The following is a 17,971-nucleotide window of genomic DNA, read 5'->3' as shown; positions in this document are numbered from 1 at the left end:
TATCGTCTGATCTGAGGCCGCCTGTTTTGGACACTCGGGGCAGAGCTGTCAACTGATTTTCAGCTCGTGGTGAGCTGGGTCAAACGATGGGGAAGACTCAGGACAGACCTGGTAAACCCAAGCGCCTAGTACGGTGAACTGGGAACGTCTGGAGGAGGACTTTTAAACTCACTCCGCCGGCGTAACTTCTCTCGCATTCTTGTCAAGGTAGTGGACATTGAACCAGAGTGGTGTATGTTCACAACTTAGATTGCTGAAGCTGCGGATTTGAGATGTGGCCTCAAGATCTTAGGTGCATCAAGGGGCGGTAACCCTCGAATCTCGTGGTAGACAGCGGTGGTCAGTAAAGCTGTCCAACTAAAGAAGGAGGCCTTCCAGGTGATGATATCTGGTAGGACTCCCGAGGCAGTCGCAGTGTACCGACAGGCTCGAAGGACGGAAGGTTCTGCCGTGAAGGAGGCAAAGCAGCAAGTGTGGGAGGAGTTCGGGGTAACTATGGAAAAGGACTTTCGGTCGGCACCAAAGTGCTACATGTGTTTTGTGGAGCTGGAGAAGGTGTATGACTGGGTCCCCCGAGAGATAATGTTGACGGTGCTGCGGGAGTACAGGGTGAGGGTGTCACTACTTGGGGCCATCTAATCTCTGTACACCTAAAGCAAGAACTGTGTTCGGGTGCTCGTCAGTAAGTCAGAGGCGCTTTGGGTGGGGGTTGGCCTTCTCCAGGGCTGCGCCTTGTCACCAATCCTGTTTGTGATTTTCATGGACAGGATATCAAGGCATAGTTGGGGGTAGGAGGGTCTACTGTTTGGGTGGCTGCAAATTAAGTCGTTGCTTTTTGCAGACGATGTGGTCCTGGTGACATCTTCGGTCTGTGACCTCCAACACTCTAAATCTGAGGCCATGATTCTCAAACCGAAAACCAATGGATTGCTCACTCCAGGTAGTGAATGTGTCCTTTCCCCAGAGGAAGTAGTTCAAGTACTTCGGGGTCTTGTTCATGAATGAGGGGAAGATGGAGTGTGAGTTTAGCCGGAGAAGCGGAGCCGTGGGGGCAGTATTGCGCTCGCTTTACCGCACCGTTGGAACGAAAAGAGAGCTGAACTGGAAGCTCTCGATCTACTGGTAAATTTACGTTCCTACCCTCACCTATGGTTATGAAGGATGGGTCATGACTGAAAAAACTAGGTCAAGAGTACAAGCGGCCGAAATGGGTTTCCTCAGGAGAGTGGCTGGCGTCTCCCTTAGAGATAGGGTGAGAAGCTCAGCCATTCGTGAGGAGTAGAGCCACTGCTCCATTGCGTTGAAAGAAGCCAGTTGAGGTGGTTTGGGCATCTGGTAAATCCCACACTGAACGGACTATTCTTTATTCACTTAAAATTAGTATCATGTGTTTTTTATGAAACGATGTCAGTCCCCAGTCTTGAGGATCATCAAAATGTTATTTGGCCTTTGTTGTTTTTTTGTCTGCAGTGGCTTTTTTCTAAGAACTCTCCCATGGATGCCAAGTTTGTCTCTTTCTTTGGCTGGCTTCAAATAGTCTTTACTTCTTTGGAAGGTTCATAACTGAGAGAAATGAGCCGGAAGTAGTGTAAGTGGCTTCCATGATCTGTTTGAAATCTCTAACACTACTTAGCTTCTTTAGCATAGGAACCACTAGATAATTCCATCCCACAATTCCTTGCGGCGGCTATATTTAAATAGTGACGTATCATTGGCTAATTATGATAGTGAAATGTAGATCTTGTAAGTAACCAGCATCATTTATAGCCTTGTTAACAAAGCAATACTTTGAACCTGGCTGTTCATATCCCGACCCTGCACTTAAACAACACATAAAGACATCTCAGATGGTTATTTGTAGTCTATCTTCAGAGAAATTATAATTTGTTCAGTGCAGATTGACGTCGCCAACATGCCTTTCCCAACCTCCCTAATAAACTAACTATCTAGCTAACTAGCTTTCCTTGACACCTAGACGTTTTACAACGACGTCAAGGAATAGTGTTTGGGAATAGACATTAGGAGGTCAAATCCAGACTCCAGAGTCATGACCTCTCCATGGTTCTCTGGACACCTAAATCTTTAGAAATGGCGTTGTGACCCTTTTCAGACTGTTTCTCATCTGTTCTTGAATTTCTTTAGATTCTACTATGATGTCTTGCTTTGTGAGATAATTTAGGGTGTGGCTAGTGAAATTGAACAATTTCAAGTTAATCCCAGTTCATTCATGATTTATGGAGAGGATTTAGTAGATTTAGACATTCTTCCCCTTAATAAATGAAAACGTCATTTAATAATAGCATTTTCTAATCCTGGGTGTAGCCAGTCTCTCTAGCATAACCCCCCGTAATGCCCCCCACGACCTTGTAAAAAGGTGGGGGAAATACTTCATCACAGCACTGTAGCTTTACTGAAATAAAGAGTGAACTATTTAACTGGATCGCAGCAGAATGTTTGTTTTTATTTTCTTGGTCGAAAAAGAATCTGAAAACATGAGAAATGTCTCAATACACCGCTGCCGTCAACACATATTTTGTATTCATCATTTAGAGTGATTCAAAACAGAGAAATCATTTAACTGTGTTAGCAGGTAAGTAAATACATTACCTTTTAAACCATTGCCATTGAAATATTCCTCTTGAAAAATGATTAATATAATACTTGTTTTTTATGACCACTCTAACCAATTTGAGACTTTTGCAGCAGAGGGATCCCCAAGCTAGAGAACTGACACGTGAGCTAAAAACTGTACATTACCAAAAAATGTATTTTTCATCTGCTTTTTTAAAATCTGGTAGTTAAAGGAGCAGTGTTTAGTATTTATAGGCATCTAGTGGTGGTGGTGCAGAATGCAATATTTGAACATAAGGTCCCTTCTGGAGCCTTATGACTGCAAGGGGACCTGCTTCTGAAGTAGTCATGAAGGACTTATTCTACAACCATGTGCAAACCTTTTGGGAATGATACAAGTATGGTTTTTCACAAAGTCTGCTGCCTCAGTTTTTAGGATGGCAAATTTTCCAGAATGTTATTAAGAGTTATCGGAGGGAATTGCAATAAAGTGCAAAATCCATTTATCGGATCATCAACGTCAAGGCGAGAGGTTCAGGTGTTGTGAAGATTTAAGGGTGCCAAAGAAAGTCCAGCAAGCACAAGGACTGCCTCCTAAAGTTGATTGCAGAGGTGGCTCAAGAATGGCAGCAGGCAGGTATGGGTCAACATGCACAGTAAGGCAAAGACTTTTGGAGGATGGCCTGATGACAAGGACCTGCAGCAAAAAAAAACACTTCTCTCCAAGAAAACCATCAAGGACAGAGTGATATTCTGCCAAAGGTGCAGGGATTGGACTGCCGAGGACTGGGGTGAAGTCATATTTTTCTGATGAATGCCTTTTCTGATTGTTTTGGGGCATCCAGAGACAAGCTTGTCCGGAGAAGAGGAGCGCTACCATCAGTGTTGTGTCCTGCATCCTGAGACTGTTGGGTTGCTTCTGATAAAAAGGGAAAGAACTCACTCCCAAATTTTGCCCAAGAACACAGAAATGAATAAAGAATGGTACCAAAACAACCTATGAGAGCAACTTCTCCCAAACAGTCAAGACCGGCTTAGTGACCAACAATACCCTTTCAAGCATGATGGAGCACTTTGTCAAAAGGAAAATGTTCCTTGGGGAACAAAACATCAACATTTTGGGTCCATGGCCAGGGGTTCGTTTCAAAAAGCAGGTTTAGTGGAAACTGAGAGTTTGTTAACACTGAGATGAGAGAAACTCTGGGTTGTCTGTTTCATAAAGGGAGGTGACTAAAGCTCAGGGTCAGTCACTATGGTCACTGAGCCAGTGAACCTAACCTGGTCAAGAAACCTAGTTTCTTTCGCTCTTTCAGTTCCTCATTTATTCAAGTACTAATCAGGCGTATTTTAGCACGGTTTCCAAATATGAACAAAATAAGATCCTGTTACATTAAAGAAAGTGTTTTCTCGAAAATGGCATGTCCTTTTCTGGACAATCCTGTTGATGAAGAATGTTAAATTATGATGCTCTGATTAGATTTAATGTCATTTCCAGATTACGACTTGTTTTAACAGTATCGTTTTTCTTCAGACCATCAAATATGTCCATAACCTCACTGTCCTCATACAACTAACATCCCTCAAGTGTAAAACATGTAATTTCCCCACTGTGAATTAGTAAAACGTATGGATTATGATTAGTGTGTACATTAAATATTAACTAACATCACTATATTGGAACTTACGCATTGACTCGAGCAGCAGTTTTCTCCCACGCTTTTCTGTCTTTTGCTGGAGTAGAGTGTTACTTTGTTTCTAATTACGGTTCGTACTCGCCATACGCTTGCAATAAGGGTGACGTATGCCCACCGATTGTTTGTGGTCAATGCCATGGTATATCGTATCATGGCTCCATTCATGCTGCCTTCAGTGTACACGCTCAACTCTGAGTCAACCTACTCAGAGTTGATTGACCCAACTCTAAACAGCTGTTCTGAAACTCAAAACTCAGTTTCCCATCTCAGGGTAAATCAACTTAGAGTTTAGGGTTTGACTCTGAGTTTGTTGAACTTCCTACTTGAAACGGACCCCAGGATCTCACCAGATCATCAATCCGGATGTGGTCCAGAAGTTCCCTGACCGCCTACCAAGGCGAATGACAGAGGTCTTAAAAATGGGTAATCAGTGAAATGTGGATTCTTTGCGTAAACATAATGCAATTGTCGATAAAAACCTTTGACACTCCTGAAATGCTTGTACTAGTTCAGTTTACCCAGCAACATCCAACAAAAATATTTCAAACCACTGGAACAGTAAACTTTATAAAAACTAATACTCATTCTCAAAATTGTAAGCCATGGCTGAACGATTACAAAAATGCAACACTTAGTTGATTATACACTAATGAAAACATACCACTGAATATTATATTACATTTCTGCTAATAGATCCCACTAAATCAATCACACTGGTCTGTGGTTAGTGACTTGAATTCACTTGATGTACAAGTGGCATTACTTGGGTGACCAACTTTAAAGATGCCTGGACAGCTAAAGGCATCCACATGCAGGCGCTACAGCAAGACACTTAAACAAGGGACCATCAGCAGGAAGAAAAGCAAAGCACAGTCAAATACGTGTTGTTGGTCAATCCCGGTGCGGCTCAGGGTCATCACAGGCTTTTCTGCAAAGTGTACTTGGGTAAGCTTTATGCAAATAACCTCAGCGTGACATCAGCGCTATGCAAATGAGAGAGTAATGAATGTAGAAAAATAACTGGTATGCCGTTCATTCGAATGAAAAATTGCTGAGTGGTGCGTGAAGCAAAAAAAAATGTGGTCTTCCACATGTAGGTCTGTCTGCGCTCACTGTGGCCTGTAGCCACCCAGCTGAGGCACGTAGCTGGAGTCTGTAGGTGTGACCTGCTCACAGTCCTCCTCCAGGGGACAGAAGTCCAGAGGCTCCTGCACTTCCTGTTGCTCCACGATGTCACCGTTCCTCTGTGTGTGTGTGGAGCGCGGCCCCCGGGGAACACGCTGGGACTGTCTGCTGCACTCCTGCAGCAGCGTATCAGGGTTTTCTTCAGAGTCCAGCAGGGGCTGCGTGGACTCGGAACGAGAAAATACAGCATGCTGAGGTTGGGAGTTCGGGGTCTGACCCTTGTAACCATTGGAAGCCACCACCGAGGAGTACTGAACGGTGCTGGCCGTGGTGTCGGCCATGTCGCCGCCCTCGTCACTGTCAGACACACTCTGGCGAGGAGAGGACATACAGGAGGAGCCCCCGATGCCGCTGCTGTGCTCCTCGGACAGATACTTGTCCTTCTTCAGGGCCAAACTGGTCTTGTCTTCCTCAAACATGCATTTCCCATCGCAAACATCCACATCAAGCACACTGACGCCACAAATGCCGGTTTCTTTGGCTGTTTCGACCTGGAGAGGAGGAATGTATTTTTGAATATTCTTGAATATTGTTACAGGATCAAGAAGACTCACTGCTGCACACATTAACCAAGAAAATGAAGAACGGTACTACACTTTAAAAGTGACATTTTTAATAAAATCAAAGCGATTTGTAACCACTGCAAACTGGAAGTAAAGTGTAAAAATCTGCTCTGAGTGAGTAAACCTGGTAAAATTGTGGTAATTACCATTGACAACTACACATGGTAGTTTTCAAAGTTGTGACCCTTGTGTGTGTGTGTGTGTGTGTGTGTTCAAATAGAGTCCTCACTTTCAAAGGATAATCAGGAGACCAGTTTCCAATGGTGCTTTCTAGAGGGTTTGGAATCCTGGGCCAAATATTGTCCTTGATCCTGTGGGAAGAGAAGAAACACTGAAGGTTATGTATCAAAAAAGTGTACATAAGCCATTTTAAAACTTTCAAGAGCATTGGGGTTTGGTGTTTATTTCTTTTTGGTTGCTATGGACAACTGCTGTGGTGAATAGTTAACACTGTCCTGTTGTGAAGGGTCCATACTGCTCTAGATGGACCCGTTTATACAGACTGAAGGGTTTCCAGCTGTTATGAATGACCCTACATCTCTCGTCAAAGACATTTGTGCTGAGTTGGCAGCCACAACTCAGCTGTTCAGATGGGACTCACACGTCTTTCTTGTAGACCCAGAGCAGCATGGTCATGACAAAGAGGAACAGAAAGCCAAGGCTCACTCCGACCACAATGCCCACCATCTCTCCTGGTGCTGAGGGAAATAGAGAATATCACACTGACCTTAAATCACAGTTTTCTCCCCAGTCTATGCAAATTTATTAAGCTGATAAATTTGTGTGCGTGTGTATGTGAACAGTATTCAGACAATTCCCTCATAAAATTATAATACATGTTTTATTTTTTATTATAACATTATGATGCCCATTTTTGGTTGCCATCTGGGCATGTCAATAAGAAATCAACAAGAATTATTATAAACAAGAATTGACTGGGACTTTGAGTGTGCTCGTATGTTGGTTCATGGTTTTGTATATTTTTTTTAAAGTGGAAATTGGCTTTGGCAACATTCAGAAACATCATGCGATCATTCCACTCACCATATATCAGAGTGGTGAATGAGTGTTTGGAGCCATTGGCTGAGCCACCGATGGTGGAGGCTATGATCCAAGTGTCATACGTGGTGTTGCGTCTCAAAGACTTCAGCGTGTATGAGGTGGTGTTAGCTGGCACGGTGATTTCTGCAAATGAGAGCAGCGTTTGGGTGTTGTGAGGAAAACAATTCCCGTGTTGTGACACTAATAGACAGCAGTCTTGTTCTATTCATGACATAGTCACCTACCCCGAATTTCCGTTCCACTTTTGTAAAATATGGTGTAGTTTGTGATGAAGCCTCGCAGACTTCTCTGGGGGACCTTGCTCCAGACCAGCTCGGCCTCGTTGTGTCCTGGTTTACCTTTCAATCCCACATCTGGGGCTTTCGACGGAGCTACAAGCAACACAATAAAACAGCCTTTGACACTTCTGAAATGCTTGTACTTCTAGTCCACTTTACCCAGCAACACCAGGCAAAGATATTTCAGACTGATCTGACTTCATATGGATCATTTGTCCTATTATCAGGTCATCAAAACGTAATCCTAACGTGACGTAAACACAAACGTGTTTGCAGATGATGTGGCCCTGTTGGCATTTGCCAAGCGGGTTTGTGCCTCCAAATCTGGGGTAAACCAGGCCGTTTTGATAATATGAGCTCTCTATTTTCTGGGCGGCCTATGTTCCGACCCTCAGCTATGGTCACCATCTCAGGGTCTCAAACTGAAAGAACAAAGGTGCGGATACAAGCAGCCGAAAGGAGTTTCCCGTAGCGTGAGCCTGAGTGGCCTGCTCAGCCTTTGAGATCAGGTAAGGAGCTCGGCATCTGAGGTTGTTTGAGCATCTAACTAGGCTGCCTTCTGGACGCCTCCCACTGGAGGTTTTTGTGCACGCTCCACCGTGGGAGGCCATTAATAGAAGTATGTAAATATATGTTACTTTTGAGATTTGCATGCAATCTTTTGTTTTTCTATCTGCCTGTGAAAAATAAATAAATGGAAACTACAAAGCAAATTCTGAATTCAACACATTGTAAGCGTTGACAAAAAACAAACATTGATGAGGTGTTAAATATCTGAACAATAATTTGTGTTGTTCCTTATGACAACACAGGAAGCAAAGTGAAGAGAAGTCACTGCTCCTCCTCATGCACACTGATGATGATTAATGTGCTAAGACAACCCTGAAAGGTACTGCAACTATGACCTTTGTGCTGTTGTGCTTTGTTTTATATTCAACGTGGCAAACATGGTTACAATTAAAATCAATGAATTCAGTTGTTGAAAATGAGGTGCCTTTTCTCTCTCACCAGAGGACGCTTGTTTAAATATTCACAATACTTCAAACAAAATGGTTCACTACTTACAATGAGTCACTGGTGTGTGTGAGTGAGTGAGTGATCATACCTCCTTGCTCTAGGTAGGCTGCCTTGGTTGCTGGTTTCCCAACCCGTCCAGAGTAAATTGGGTACACAGATACATTGTAGCAGACAAACTTCTCAAGGATGCCTAGATTTTACATTGAGAGTTGAAAAAAAAAAAAAAAACTTTGCTTAACATTTAACAGAAAGCCCTTTGGGAATGATGTCTTTAAATTAAAGCGCAGCATTTATTGAATTTATTTATGTTCAGACTGAAACTTATGAAACTTATTTAAGGAACTGTAGAGCAGTGAACACTTGAGACGTCCGTACACAGCTCCATGGAGCTGCACAACAAGCGAGTGGTTCACTCTTAATGTGGACACATGTTGTATGAAATATCCCTTTGATGGCATGTCGGAAAGGAAAATGGATTACCTTTAATTGCGGTGTGCCTGGTTCTTCGATTTTCCCTTTGCCAGTCAGTGTTATCACCACTGACCCACTCCACCACGTACTCTGATACAGCTGTACTGTCGGGGGGTTTCCAGTCTAACAATAGCCGGCCCCCATTGGGCCGCACCAACAGCTCTTTAACTGGAGCTAGCTCTGGAACGAACAAACGAGAGCACACACACACACACACACACACACACACACACACACCTTCCAATTCAGATTTCTTCACCTGCAAGATCATCTGAAACTAGCTATCTCAACTAGATGATGCAACAAGTTACCAGGGTCTGAACGTAGACATGTAAAGTCTTGAAGTCTGATTACTGATCATTAGCACCTTGCGAAGGCAGATATAAAATTAAATTGCTGGATGGGGATGTTGATAAAATAAAACTGTATGCATATATGCAGCTAGTGTATAGGATTGCAACACTAAAAAGAATACATGAAGCCGTTTTCATTAGACATTGTAGAGCGTCACTGTGGATACCTACCGGATGCCTTTTCTGTAACAACCAATGATTCCTCTGCAGATATCCCCACAGAATTGACAGCAGTGACGAAGACTTTAACAGATTCCTGATCAGCCAGGTGAATCTGTCTAAGCACAGTGAAAGGGCTGCTGTCGGATCTGTTGACAGGGAAACTCTCAGGCTCCAAACTCCCATTCTTCAATTTATCCCTTTGGTCTTGAACCTTTATGTTGAATCTTGTTATCCTCCCATTGGCCAACAAAGGATCCTGGTAGAAACAAAGCCAAAAATACTACCTTTTGGCATCAACTCAAAATGAAACCGCTGCAAATACCACATGGTCTTCAGAAACTAGTGTGTAATTGTGTCAAAGAAACTATTTGGTTACATTTTAACTAGGGCTGTTAACATAAACACATTGAGGCAGAGGAATTACTCCACGTATCAAACTGAAGGGGGGTGAGTGGCAAATGGACCGCTAAGGTAGCTGCTATGCTACTTCCATCTCAAATCTGTTATCCTGTGCGGCACACAGTGTGCAGAGGACACCACCGTGTCCCTACAAGACGGTGGTTTAAAAAGGTCCTGTTTAAATGTGGGACGTTGTTGGCACTTCAAACACAGCCGTTAAATGATGGCGACATAAGAGCAAAGTACACGAGGACAACAGGAAGAGTCACTAGTTCAACATTTTTTTACCCGGAATTCTGTCTCCAAGATGATCAAATGTGAGTATTTTTGAGTTTAAAATAACTTTAACAAGTGTCTACTTTTCATTAAAAAAATAACATTGTAACAACATTCCTTAATCGCCATTAATTGTAAAGTGTCTTTGGGTCCTCCAAATTAAAACCAATCAACAAAGTGAATGGTTTTTATATTTGAAAGAAGCTTTATGTTGGGACATAAACTTGACACAACCCGCAGAAAGCGCACGCAGTGATACTTTCTGTCTATATGTCTTGTATTTGCAAAACATGCAGTTCATCGGTGTTGTTCAGCGCCCACTATAACGCACATTGTGAACATTTGAACATTCAATTGAAGACATCCTTTTCTCTTTCTATCATGGATCAGCCAAAGTAAAAAGAGTGAAAACAAAAAAATCCTTGAGTACGAAGTTAATGTGTTATTTCGGCATTAGTGGTGGAGAAATGTACGTATACTAGTGCACTGTAGCAAAGCATGAAGTACTGCGATATTCCCCCTGCTGATGCAGTTTGAAATGATCCTGATGCCAATAATTGTAATGTAGCGAGGAGTTGAACTACTGCTGGAATAAAATATGAACGCTGAGTGGGAGAAATGGAGGCACGCTTTCACGGGTGGTTTCTGCACATACCTGTAAGCATACATAATTAGGTGCACTTTACGCATCCCCTGACATCTCTATGGGGAAACTCCCACTTTCCCCTTGACCCTCTCTTAAATGCATATGCATGACACAGAAAAGCAACATTTGCCATTTTCAGTTTACGCTAGACAGGCAGTTTGTGGTTTCACCCCAGTGCGGCCTGTTTGTACTCGTAATGCTTTTACGCGTACGTTGCAAAACAAACACACTTGAAGAGGGCGCAAAAGCATCAGTACATGAGGCCCACAGTGTTGTCGTTTTATAATCCTAGTAAGTATAGGAACAACTAACAAATAACCTGTTGCTTCTAGGTTAGAAACTGGTAGAGGTTATATATTGGCCTCTAAGACTTGAAGGTTAGCCATCTAAATGTTGAGGTTGGACACTGACCACTAAGGGTCAAGGTTGGACATTGATCTGGGTTGAGTTAAACAGTAATATTTGTGTCATTAGGTGTGACAATTTGTGTTTAAATAAATGTGATGTGGTTATTTACCTTACAAATGAACTGCACTTGTCGTTGGTTTATGTCGTCCCTCTCAGCAATGATTCTCCATAAATCCGGTTTATTTGGTACTAGAAAAAGTCATAAAAACGTACATCTCCTTTACCAAAATACATGAGGAAAATCATTACATCATATCTTACAAATCTATTAGAGTGGTCAGATTCACTCTTTTCAATACTGTAAATTTACATTTTTAATATTTTTGTTCTCTTAAACAATTAGTGCTCAAAATGAGACTCACTGTCCTCTGGTGTTCTCTTGGTAGCGTTGGTACTCCAGTTGCTCCAGTAACCGTAGCCCTCTTTATTGTTTTTGCAGCACACCTGAACAACATACACTGTGTATGGCTGAAGGTTCTGGAGTCTGAAGGACTGTATGTCCTTAGCAGTGTCATCAAGCGGTACCTGAAGGGCATTAAATACACCCATGTATTTGAACAGCAGACTTTTCAGTTTATAAACAAGTATTTGCCCCCTTCCTGGTTTCTATTCGGTTGCATATTTGTCACACTTAAATGTTTCATCGCATCAGAAAAAAAAGATTATAATAAGCAAAGATAACTAGACTATCCATTTTGGAGTAACAGTAAACCAACGAAGGAAGAAACAAGGAAGGGGGCAAATACTTTTTAACGGCACAGCATATACACATACATATGTTTGTACATACATAAACAGACAAACAATTACAGTGATTGTTGGATTAACAAAAACATACTTACATAAGTCCAACTTTGGGATCCATTTTGGCAGTATCGTATCTGATATCTTAATTTCACATATTCGTTAGCAATAGGATGAGTCCAATTTATCAGAAGTGAGGTGGTAAAACTTTCCTCTGAAGTGATTGAGACATCTGATGGAGGGTTTGTTTTCACTGTAACAGAAGACACAATTCAGCATTGGTACTGAGTTTGGACCAGACTAGATCACAAGTGGCAGCTATGGAGATGCACTTACCAAACGAGCCAGCATCCTTACTAAGATGCTCAGACTGTATTTCCCCTAGTACATTGTGTGCCACCACCCAAATCTCCAGCATCACATGATTGGGGTAACTGTGCCCAAAATCCACTCGGGCATGGTTTTCACTGGTCAATACATTGTAGGTCATGGTTCTGTTGGCGCAAGATTTCAATACCATTTAGAGAAACAACAGCAAATCCTCCACAGCTGCACAAATGGACTTCATGAAGCATTTTGTGATTATTTTCTGTCGGAGTTTGATCGGTTGTGTGAATAAACACACATACATCACTTTTGTAGAACTGAGAACCGGGGTGTTTAGGGAATCTGACTCCACTTTCACTAAGCTACGTAGTTCTGATGTGACGGGAGACACATGTTAGTGGCTTCAGTCTGCAGCGGCCAAACCACAATTTCTCTGAAGATGGACTACAAAGAAGCATCTCAGGTGCCTTCACTTGTTGTTACAGTGCTGAGTCATGCAGACGACATAAACAACTAGAGTTTATTAACAAGGCTGCAAAATAAATGAGTTATGCAAACGGTTACTTACATAATCTGCGGTTCTCTGTCATGATAGTTATATGAAACATCACTATTTATATATTGCTGCTGCAAGGAATTGTTTGACGGAATTATCTCCTTTCGTAAAGGATGGTCCAGTGGTTCCTATGCTAAAAGGAGCCGAGTAAGCATTAGAGAATTCAAACAGCTCGTATCCTGGCGGCCACTTACACTACTTCTGGGTCATTTCCGTCTGTTAGGAGCCTGAACCTGCAAAATTGATAATTCGAATCCAGCCTCTGATTTGGAGGTCTAAAACCGTGCAGTGTTTCCCCATATTCATTCTATAAACCCACGTATGTCAAATTAAATATTGTCCTTAATCATCCTTACCAACCTTCCCTCCATGCACACAACCAAAAACCTTAAACAGATTCATTTATCCTCCAGGAGTGAACCGGACAGACAACACATTCCTTCGGGGATTGAGGCATAACAAGTTCTGGGGGTATACTTACTTGGTCACATCAACATTCAGTGTGTAGCGTGTAGAGGGGTCTTGTTGTCCAACTGTGTCCCACTCACAGTGAAAGGTTTTAGAGATGTAGTTCATCTCCTGAACGGCCATACAGGACAGATTCTCAGGCTTCCCCAGACCGTCTGACATGTAAGCAAGAAACACACATTTTATTTGGCTTCCCTTTTTAAGAGATGGTTTATACATACACACACCTGTCAAACGTTTTGAGAAAATGAGTCCAAACGTTCGACTGGTACTGTATATGTTTAATGACATTAGTTTGTCTACTATTTGTTCAGGTTGCCTTCAAGGTACTTAATCCATTTGTGAATCGAACTTCTCAAGCTTCTGGTTTTAGGGTGGACAGAAAAAAACCTCAAAGAAATACTGCATGTGCTGCATTCCATACATCTTTGTATTTGAATTACATTTTTATTGCTGAGCCTTTTCATTTGCAGTTATTACTTTTATTTATGACAAGTTTTCCAACTGGACCCCAACAGCCATGGATAATTGAAGTAATAATAATAATTGAAGACACAGACATTTTTTCTGTTTATGTTTCTGGCAGACAATGTTTCTGACTAACTGCAACCAGGGTCCAGCTGAGCTAGGCTACATTGACTTTTCTTATATGCATTTACAAATAAAATCATCAGAATTTCCCAAATTTAACTTCCTATGGAAATTTACCGGAAACGTTTCAGACTTTTGCAACTCGAATCAGGACTAATAAAATGACCAAACATATCCAATACAGGCGGTTAGAAAACGCTACAAGTTTAGAGGTCCGGACAATACAAACTTACAGATTTTTTTGAGGATGATCCCATGAATAAATTTGCCTTTGTTCAAGGACAAATAGGGTGAGACTTTCTTGCAGAGGCAATATAACCACTCAGGTTCTTCACCGGTTACGAGAACGGTAACATTGAGAGCAGATTTGTTGATCTTGGTATATTGCTCTTTAGGCACAGGTTTGTCAGACAGTTTCCAGTAGAGGTCATCCGCAGTGACTTCGGTTGAATTGATGATTATACACGTAGCTGTGAAGTTGGTCCCGATTTCTAAAGAAGGAGACTGTGGGGCGATCACCAAATCATCTGAAGATCAAGAAGAGAAGGCTATTCTAAAAACAGTCAAAAAACCCTACCGTTAACTGTTACTTACTTCAGCTTTAACATTTTAAGTTAACTTTTACTATATATTTAAAAATGTAATGCATTTAATATGTCTAGAACCACTACTGAAATATTAAGGGAATCTTAGTATTGCTATTTTTTTAGTAAAACTAACTGAGCAATACACTGAAGTGTACACGTGAAGTGATATATACATATTTGAGAAAGACAAAAGATATTCAAAACACAGACGGTGTCACAGATTTGGGGGGCTTACAAAGTTCCTATATTATTAACAAAGTTAGAGAACTACTGATCTAAATGAAATGACAAAAGGAGCAGTTTACTGACCAGCTCCAGCATGTGGAGCGAAGGCGATGCAGACCAACACCAACAGCTGCAGCGCTTCCACAGACACCATGACGAGGAGCGGCTGGGGACACAGGCACGGAACGTCAGACACGGGGTAGAAGCGGTGATGTCAGCTGTCTCCATTAGAGACGCTACGAATCACGAAGTCACCTGGTCTCACTGAGGAAGCTAACGTTAGCGACACAGTTCCTGTGGCCTGACCCCTCTCCAAGGCTCCCATGCTCAAGATGCTAACCGCTAGTATTACTGTGTTAGCCAATAACGGCTAAAGTTGCGTGAAGTTGTTAAAAATATATATGTTAGCACAGAGCATGTTGGTGTGAGGCTAGGTAACATAACGTAAATAACGCCACATAGCAATAATGTTTACGAAAGCATTGAGAGCTTAACACTTTTCCCTCCCTCTTAACGCCATATCGATTCCACAGTCAAAGGCTGGACTTTTTCACTTACCTAAATGGCTGATGCAATGTCGGTCCTTGTGTGATGTATTTTATATCGATACCATATTTAATATATACTTTAATATAACAATGGCAGAAAGCCCAATCTGCGCTGTAGTTTTCTTTCGATCGTGGAGAAGGACCTCCCACTTCCCGTCAAGAGGAAAGTGTGTCACAACACGTCACGCTGCTGCACCAAACTCACACCAAGTGACACTATGGCGATTTCTGCTGGTGAGCGCTGGTGAGCGCATTAGTATACTGGTCAGAGATCTGCTCGAATACACGTCAAAACGTTTTTGACAAATCGTGGAAATCTGTTTTTTCCTGTCTCCAATATATGCGTCATCCCTGGTTTTCCAGTATGTCTCCGCCCTCTCGTTCCGTAAATGCGCCTATAAAGGTTGTGAGCATTGTACGTGATGTGCTTGGTCCGTGTACCTTTTGATATATTCATTTTCACCGTTTAAACGATAAAACGTAAATACGGTAATACTATCGTTTTTCGTTATAAAACGAAACCGACGTCAAATTTTTATTTCCGTAAACCCCTTTTTAATTTTTTGCCTATAAAACGATAATACGAGGCGCGGCAGCCAAACCGGATGGACGAGGCTATCACAGTAAGAGTCAACGCAATTGAAAGTTTATGTATGCTGGACATTCGTCTGCGATGCAAGCATAAACCAGGGTAACATTATAAGACACTTTAATCAGTAAACATAAAATATATGATCCTGGCCAATATCAGTGTGTTAGCAACAGTATTTGACTACACACTGATTCAGTGCACTGTTTGATGCAAAATAGTACAATAATATACAATACAATAATATTGTAACGCTCACCCCAATGCTGTAGCGTAAAATAAGGAGGCGATGACTGGCTTGCAACTCCGGTGCATTTATTTAAGGAAAACACAACTTCGGTCACTGTTTGCCGTTTTTACTCCGAACGAACACTTCCGCATTCCCGGCACCCCCCCAACTCTCGCGTTGTCTCGCGTAACTACAGCCGGTCAGTACATAACATGAACACATGCAACATCTGATAACTGATAACATGAACTCAGCTCATTACACAGCTCCCCCCCAACAAAGTCCCTCATCCCGAGGGACTACAAAGTCTCTGAGATGGCCCGGCCGGCGTCTCTGTCTCCGCGGCCGTGAACGAGTGGGGGACGCAGGCGCCCCTGCCTGGCGGGGGGGGCTACACCCCCGTGCAGTGAAAGGTGCGTGTGGTGGGAAGGGGGGAGGAGGGGTGTGAACAGGGGGGTCAGTCACTGTCTCTGGGGAAATAGGTGCAGGGGGAACTGGGCTCTGACAGGGCTCGTGTGTGTGCCCGTGTGTGGTGGTTGTGCCGTCGCCCCTCCGCACAGGCGTTCGGGAAGGGAGGGAGTCTCCTCTGTACGGGGCCAATCTGTCTCTGTGGAGTGCGACCTTCTTCCTTTTTCCCGGCAGCTGGACTCGGTACACAACTTCACCCAGCCGTTCCACGACCAGACACGGCCCCACCCAATGACAGTCCAATTTGGGGCACCGTCCCTTCTTCCTACGTGGGCTGTACACCCAAACCAGTTCTTCGGCTTGGAAGTGTCTCCCCTTAGACCTTGTATCGTAGTTTCTTTTCTGTCTCATGCCCGCTTTCTCCAGCTGGTCTCGGGCAAAGACGTGGGCGGACTCCATCCGGTCCTGGAGCCTCCTGGCGTACTCTCTCCCTGGGGGAACAGCAGGGGTGTCAGGTGGTTTGCCCAGGGCCACGTCCACTGGTGTCCTCAACTCCCTCCCTAGCATGAGGAGGGCAGGCGTGCATGATGTGGACTCCTGAACAGCAGACCTGTAGGCCATGAGGACAAGGGGCAGGTGCGTGTCCCAGTCACGTTGATGCTCTGCAGTAAGGATTGCCAGCTGCTTTGCCAGGGTCCTATTGAACCTCTCAACGAGGCCGTCGCTCTGGGGGTGCAGCGCCGTGGTCCGTGTCTTATGCATGCCCATACGCTCACACATGGTGGCAAAGACCTGTGATTCAAAATTTCTCCCTTGGTCGCTGTGGATGGTTTCTGCCACCCCAAACCTGCTGAACATGCCCTCTACCAGAGCGTCAACCACTGTCTCTGCTTCCTGATTTGGCACTGCATATGCCTCAGGCCATTTTGTAAAATAGTCCATGGCGACCAAAACGTACCGGTTGCCTGTGTCCGTGCGTGGAAATGGGCCCATGACATCCACAGCTACTCTTTCCATGGGAGCCCCCACTGCCTGCTGTTGTAGTTGTGCACGGGACTGGTCTGGGGGGCCCTTATAGGCCGCGCAGAGGTCGCAGCGGCGACAGAAATCCTCCACGTCCCGTCTGGCCCGCCCCCAATAAAATCCCTGACGGAGCCGGCGGAGTGTTTTGGCTACTCCAAAGTGCCCCGCCCCTGTGTTCCCATGTGATGCTTTCAGCACCGCGTCTCTCATTAAGCTGGGGACTATCACCTGCCACCTCTCCTCTCCCGTGGCGGGCTCCTTCCAGGCTCTCTGCAGTACCCCATCCCTCACTCTCAGTGCATCAAACATTGACCACAGACCTTTTGTTGCAGTGGAGCTCCCTGTGAAAGAGTAGCTGTGGATGTCACGTGCGAGTGACGGCGCCCTCCTCACGTCCCCCGCTCTGTCGGGGGTCAGCGGAGCCCATTCCCGCGTCGTTGGCCATGCTCCTCGCCGCCAGCTTCAAGCGGGATTTGGTCTCCGCAGCGCGCTCAAACTCCGCCGCCAGACCCTGTGCCCGAGCATAACCGTAGTCCACCTCCTCCTCCTTAACTCTCGGCCGCGCTCCTTTCTCGTGCGGCATGTCCATCG

The 17,971-nt window shown here is 43.8% G+C and overlaps 1 protein-coding gene across 2 annotated transcripts; it reads right to left on the bottom strand.

Annotated features, from left to right (window-relative positions):
- Window positions 1-4,745: 4,745 nt before the first annotated feature.
- On the bottom strand, window positions 4,746-15,297 carry il6st (interleukin 6 cytokine family signal transduce). Of its 2 annotated transcripts, XM_037484776.2 has the most exons (16): window positions 15,142-15,297; window positions 14,668-14,749; window positions 14,005-14,298; window positions 13,194-13,335; window positions 12,166-12,323; window positions 11,928-12,082; window positions 11,448-11,610; window positions 11,195-11,274; window positions 9,366-9,612; window positions 8,851-9,021; window positions 8,459-8,560; window positions 7,300-7,446; window positions 7,058-7,198; window positions 6,615-6,711; window positions 6,243-6,324; window positions 4,746-5,941 (listed from the first exon to the last, which is right to left on the bottom strand). In XM_037484776.2, exons 2-16 carry the CDS (start codon window positions 14,735-14,737, stop codon window positions 5,375-5,377), a joined length of 2,616 nt encoding a protein of 871 aa, XP_037340673.2. In that variant the 5' UTR covers window positions 14,738-14,749; window positions 15,142-15,297; the 3' UTR covers window positions 4,746-5,374. The 2 variants fall into 2 exon arrangements, with proteins under 2 accessions (XP_037340673.2, XP_037340674.2); XM_037484777.2 differs by lacking the exon at window positions 14,005-14,298.
- Between the last annotated feature and the right edge of the window lie 2,674 nt (window positions 15,298-17,971).

This window comes from Pungitius pungitius, chromosome 18 (genome assembly GCF_949316345.1).
Source record: "Pungitius pungitius chromosome 18, fPunPun2.1, whole genome shotgun sequence".
NCBI classification, from domain to species: Eukaryota; Metazoa; Chordata; class Actinopteri; order Perciformes; family Gasterosteidae; genus Pungitius; species Pungitius pungitius.
This window is presented reverse-complemented; position numbering and strand designations above follow the sequence as displayed.

Excerpts from the sequence above, each read along its gene's own strand:
- il6st (XM_037484776.2), bottom strand. The coding sequence starts at position 14,737 with ATGGTGTCTGTGGAAGCGCTGCAGCTGTTGGTGTTGGTCTGCATCGCC. Across the intron at positions 9,022-9,365 it reads TGTTACAGAAAAGGCATCCG|AGCTAGCTCCAGTTAAAGAG; the intron begins GTAGGTATCCAC and ends TGTTCGTTCCAG. Across the intron at positions 6,712-7,057 it reads ATTCACCACTCTGATATATG|CACCAGGAGAGATGGTGGGC; the intron begins GTGAGTGGAATG and ends TATTTCCCTCAG.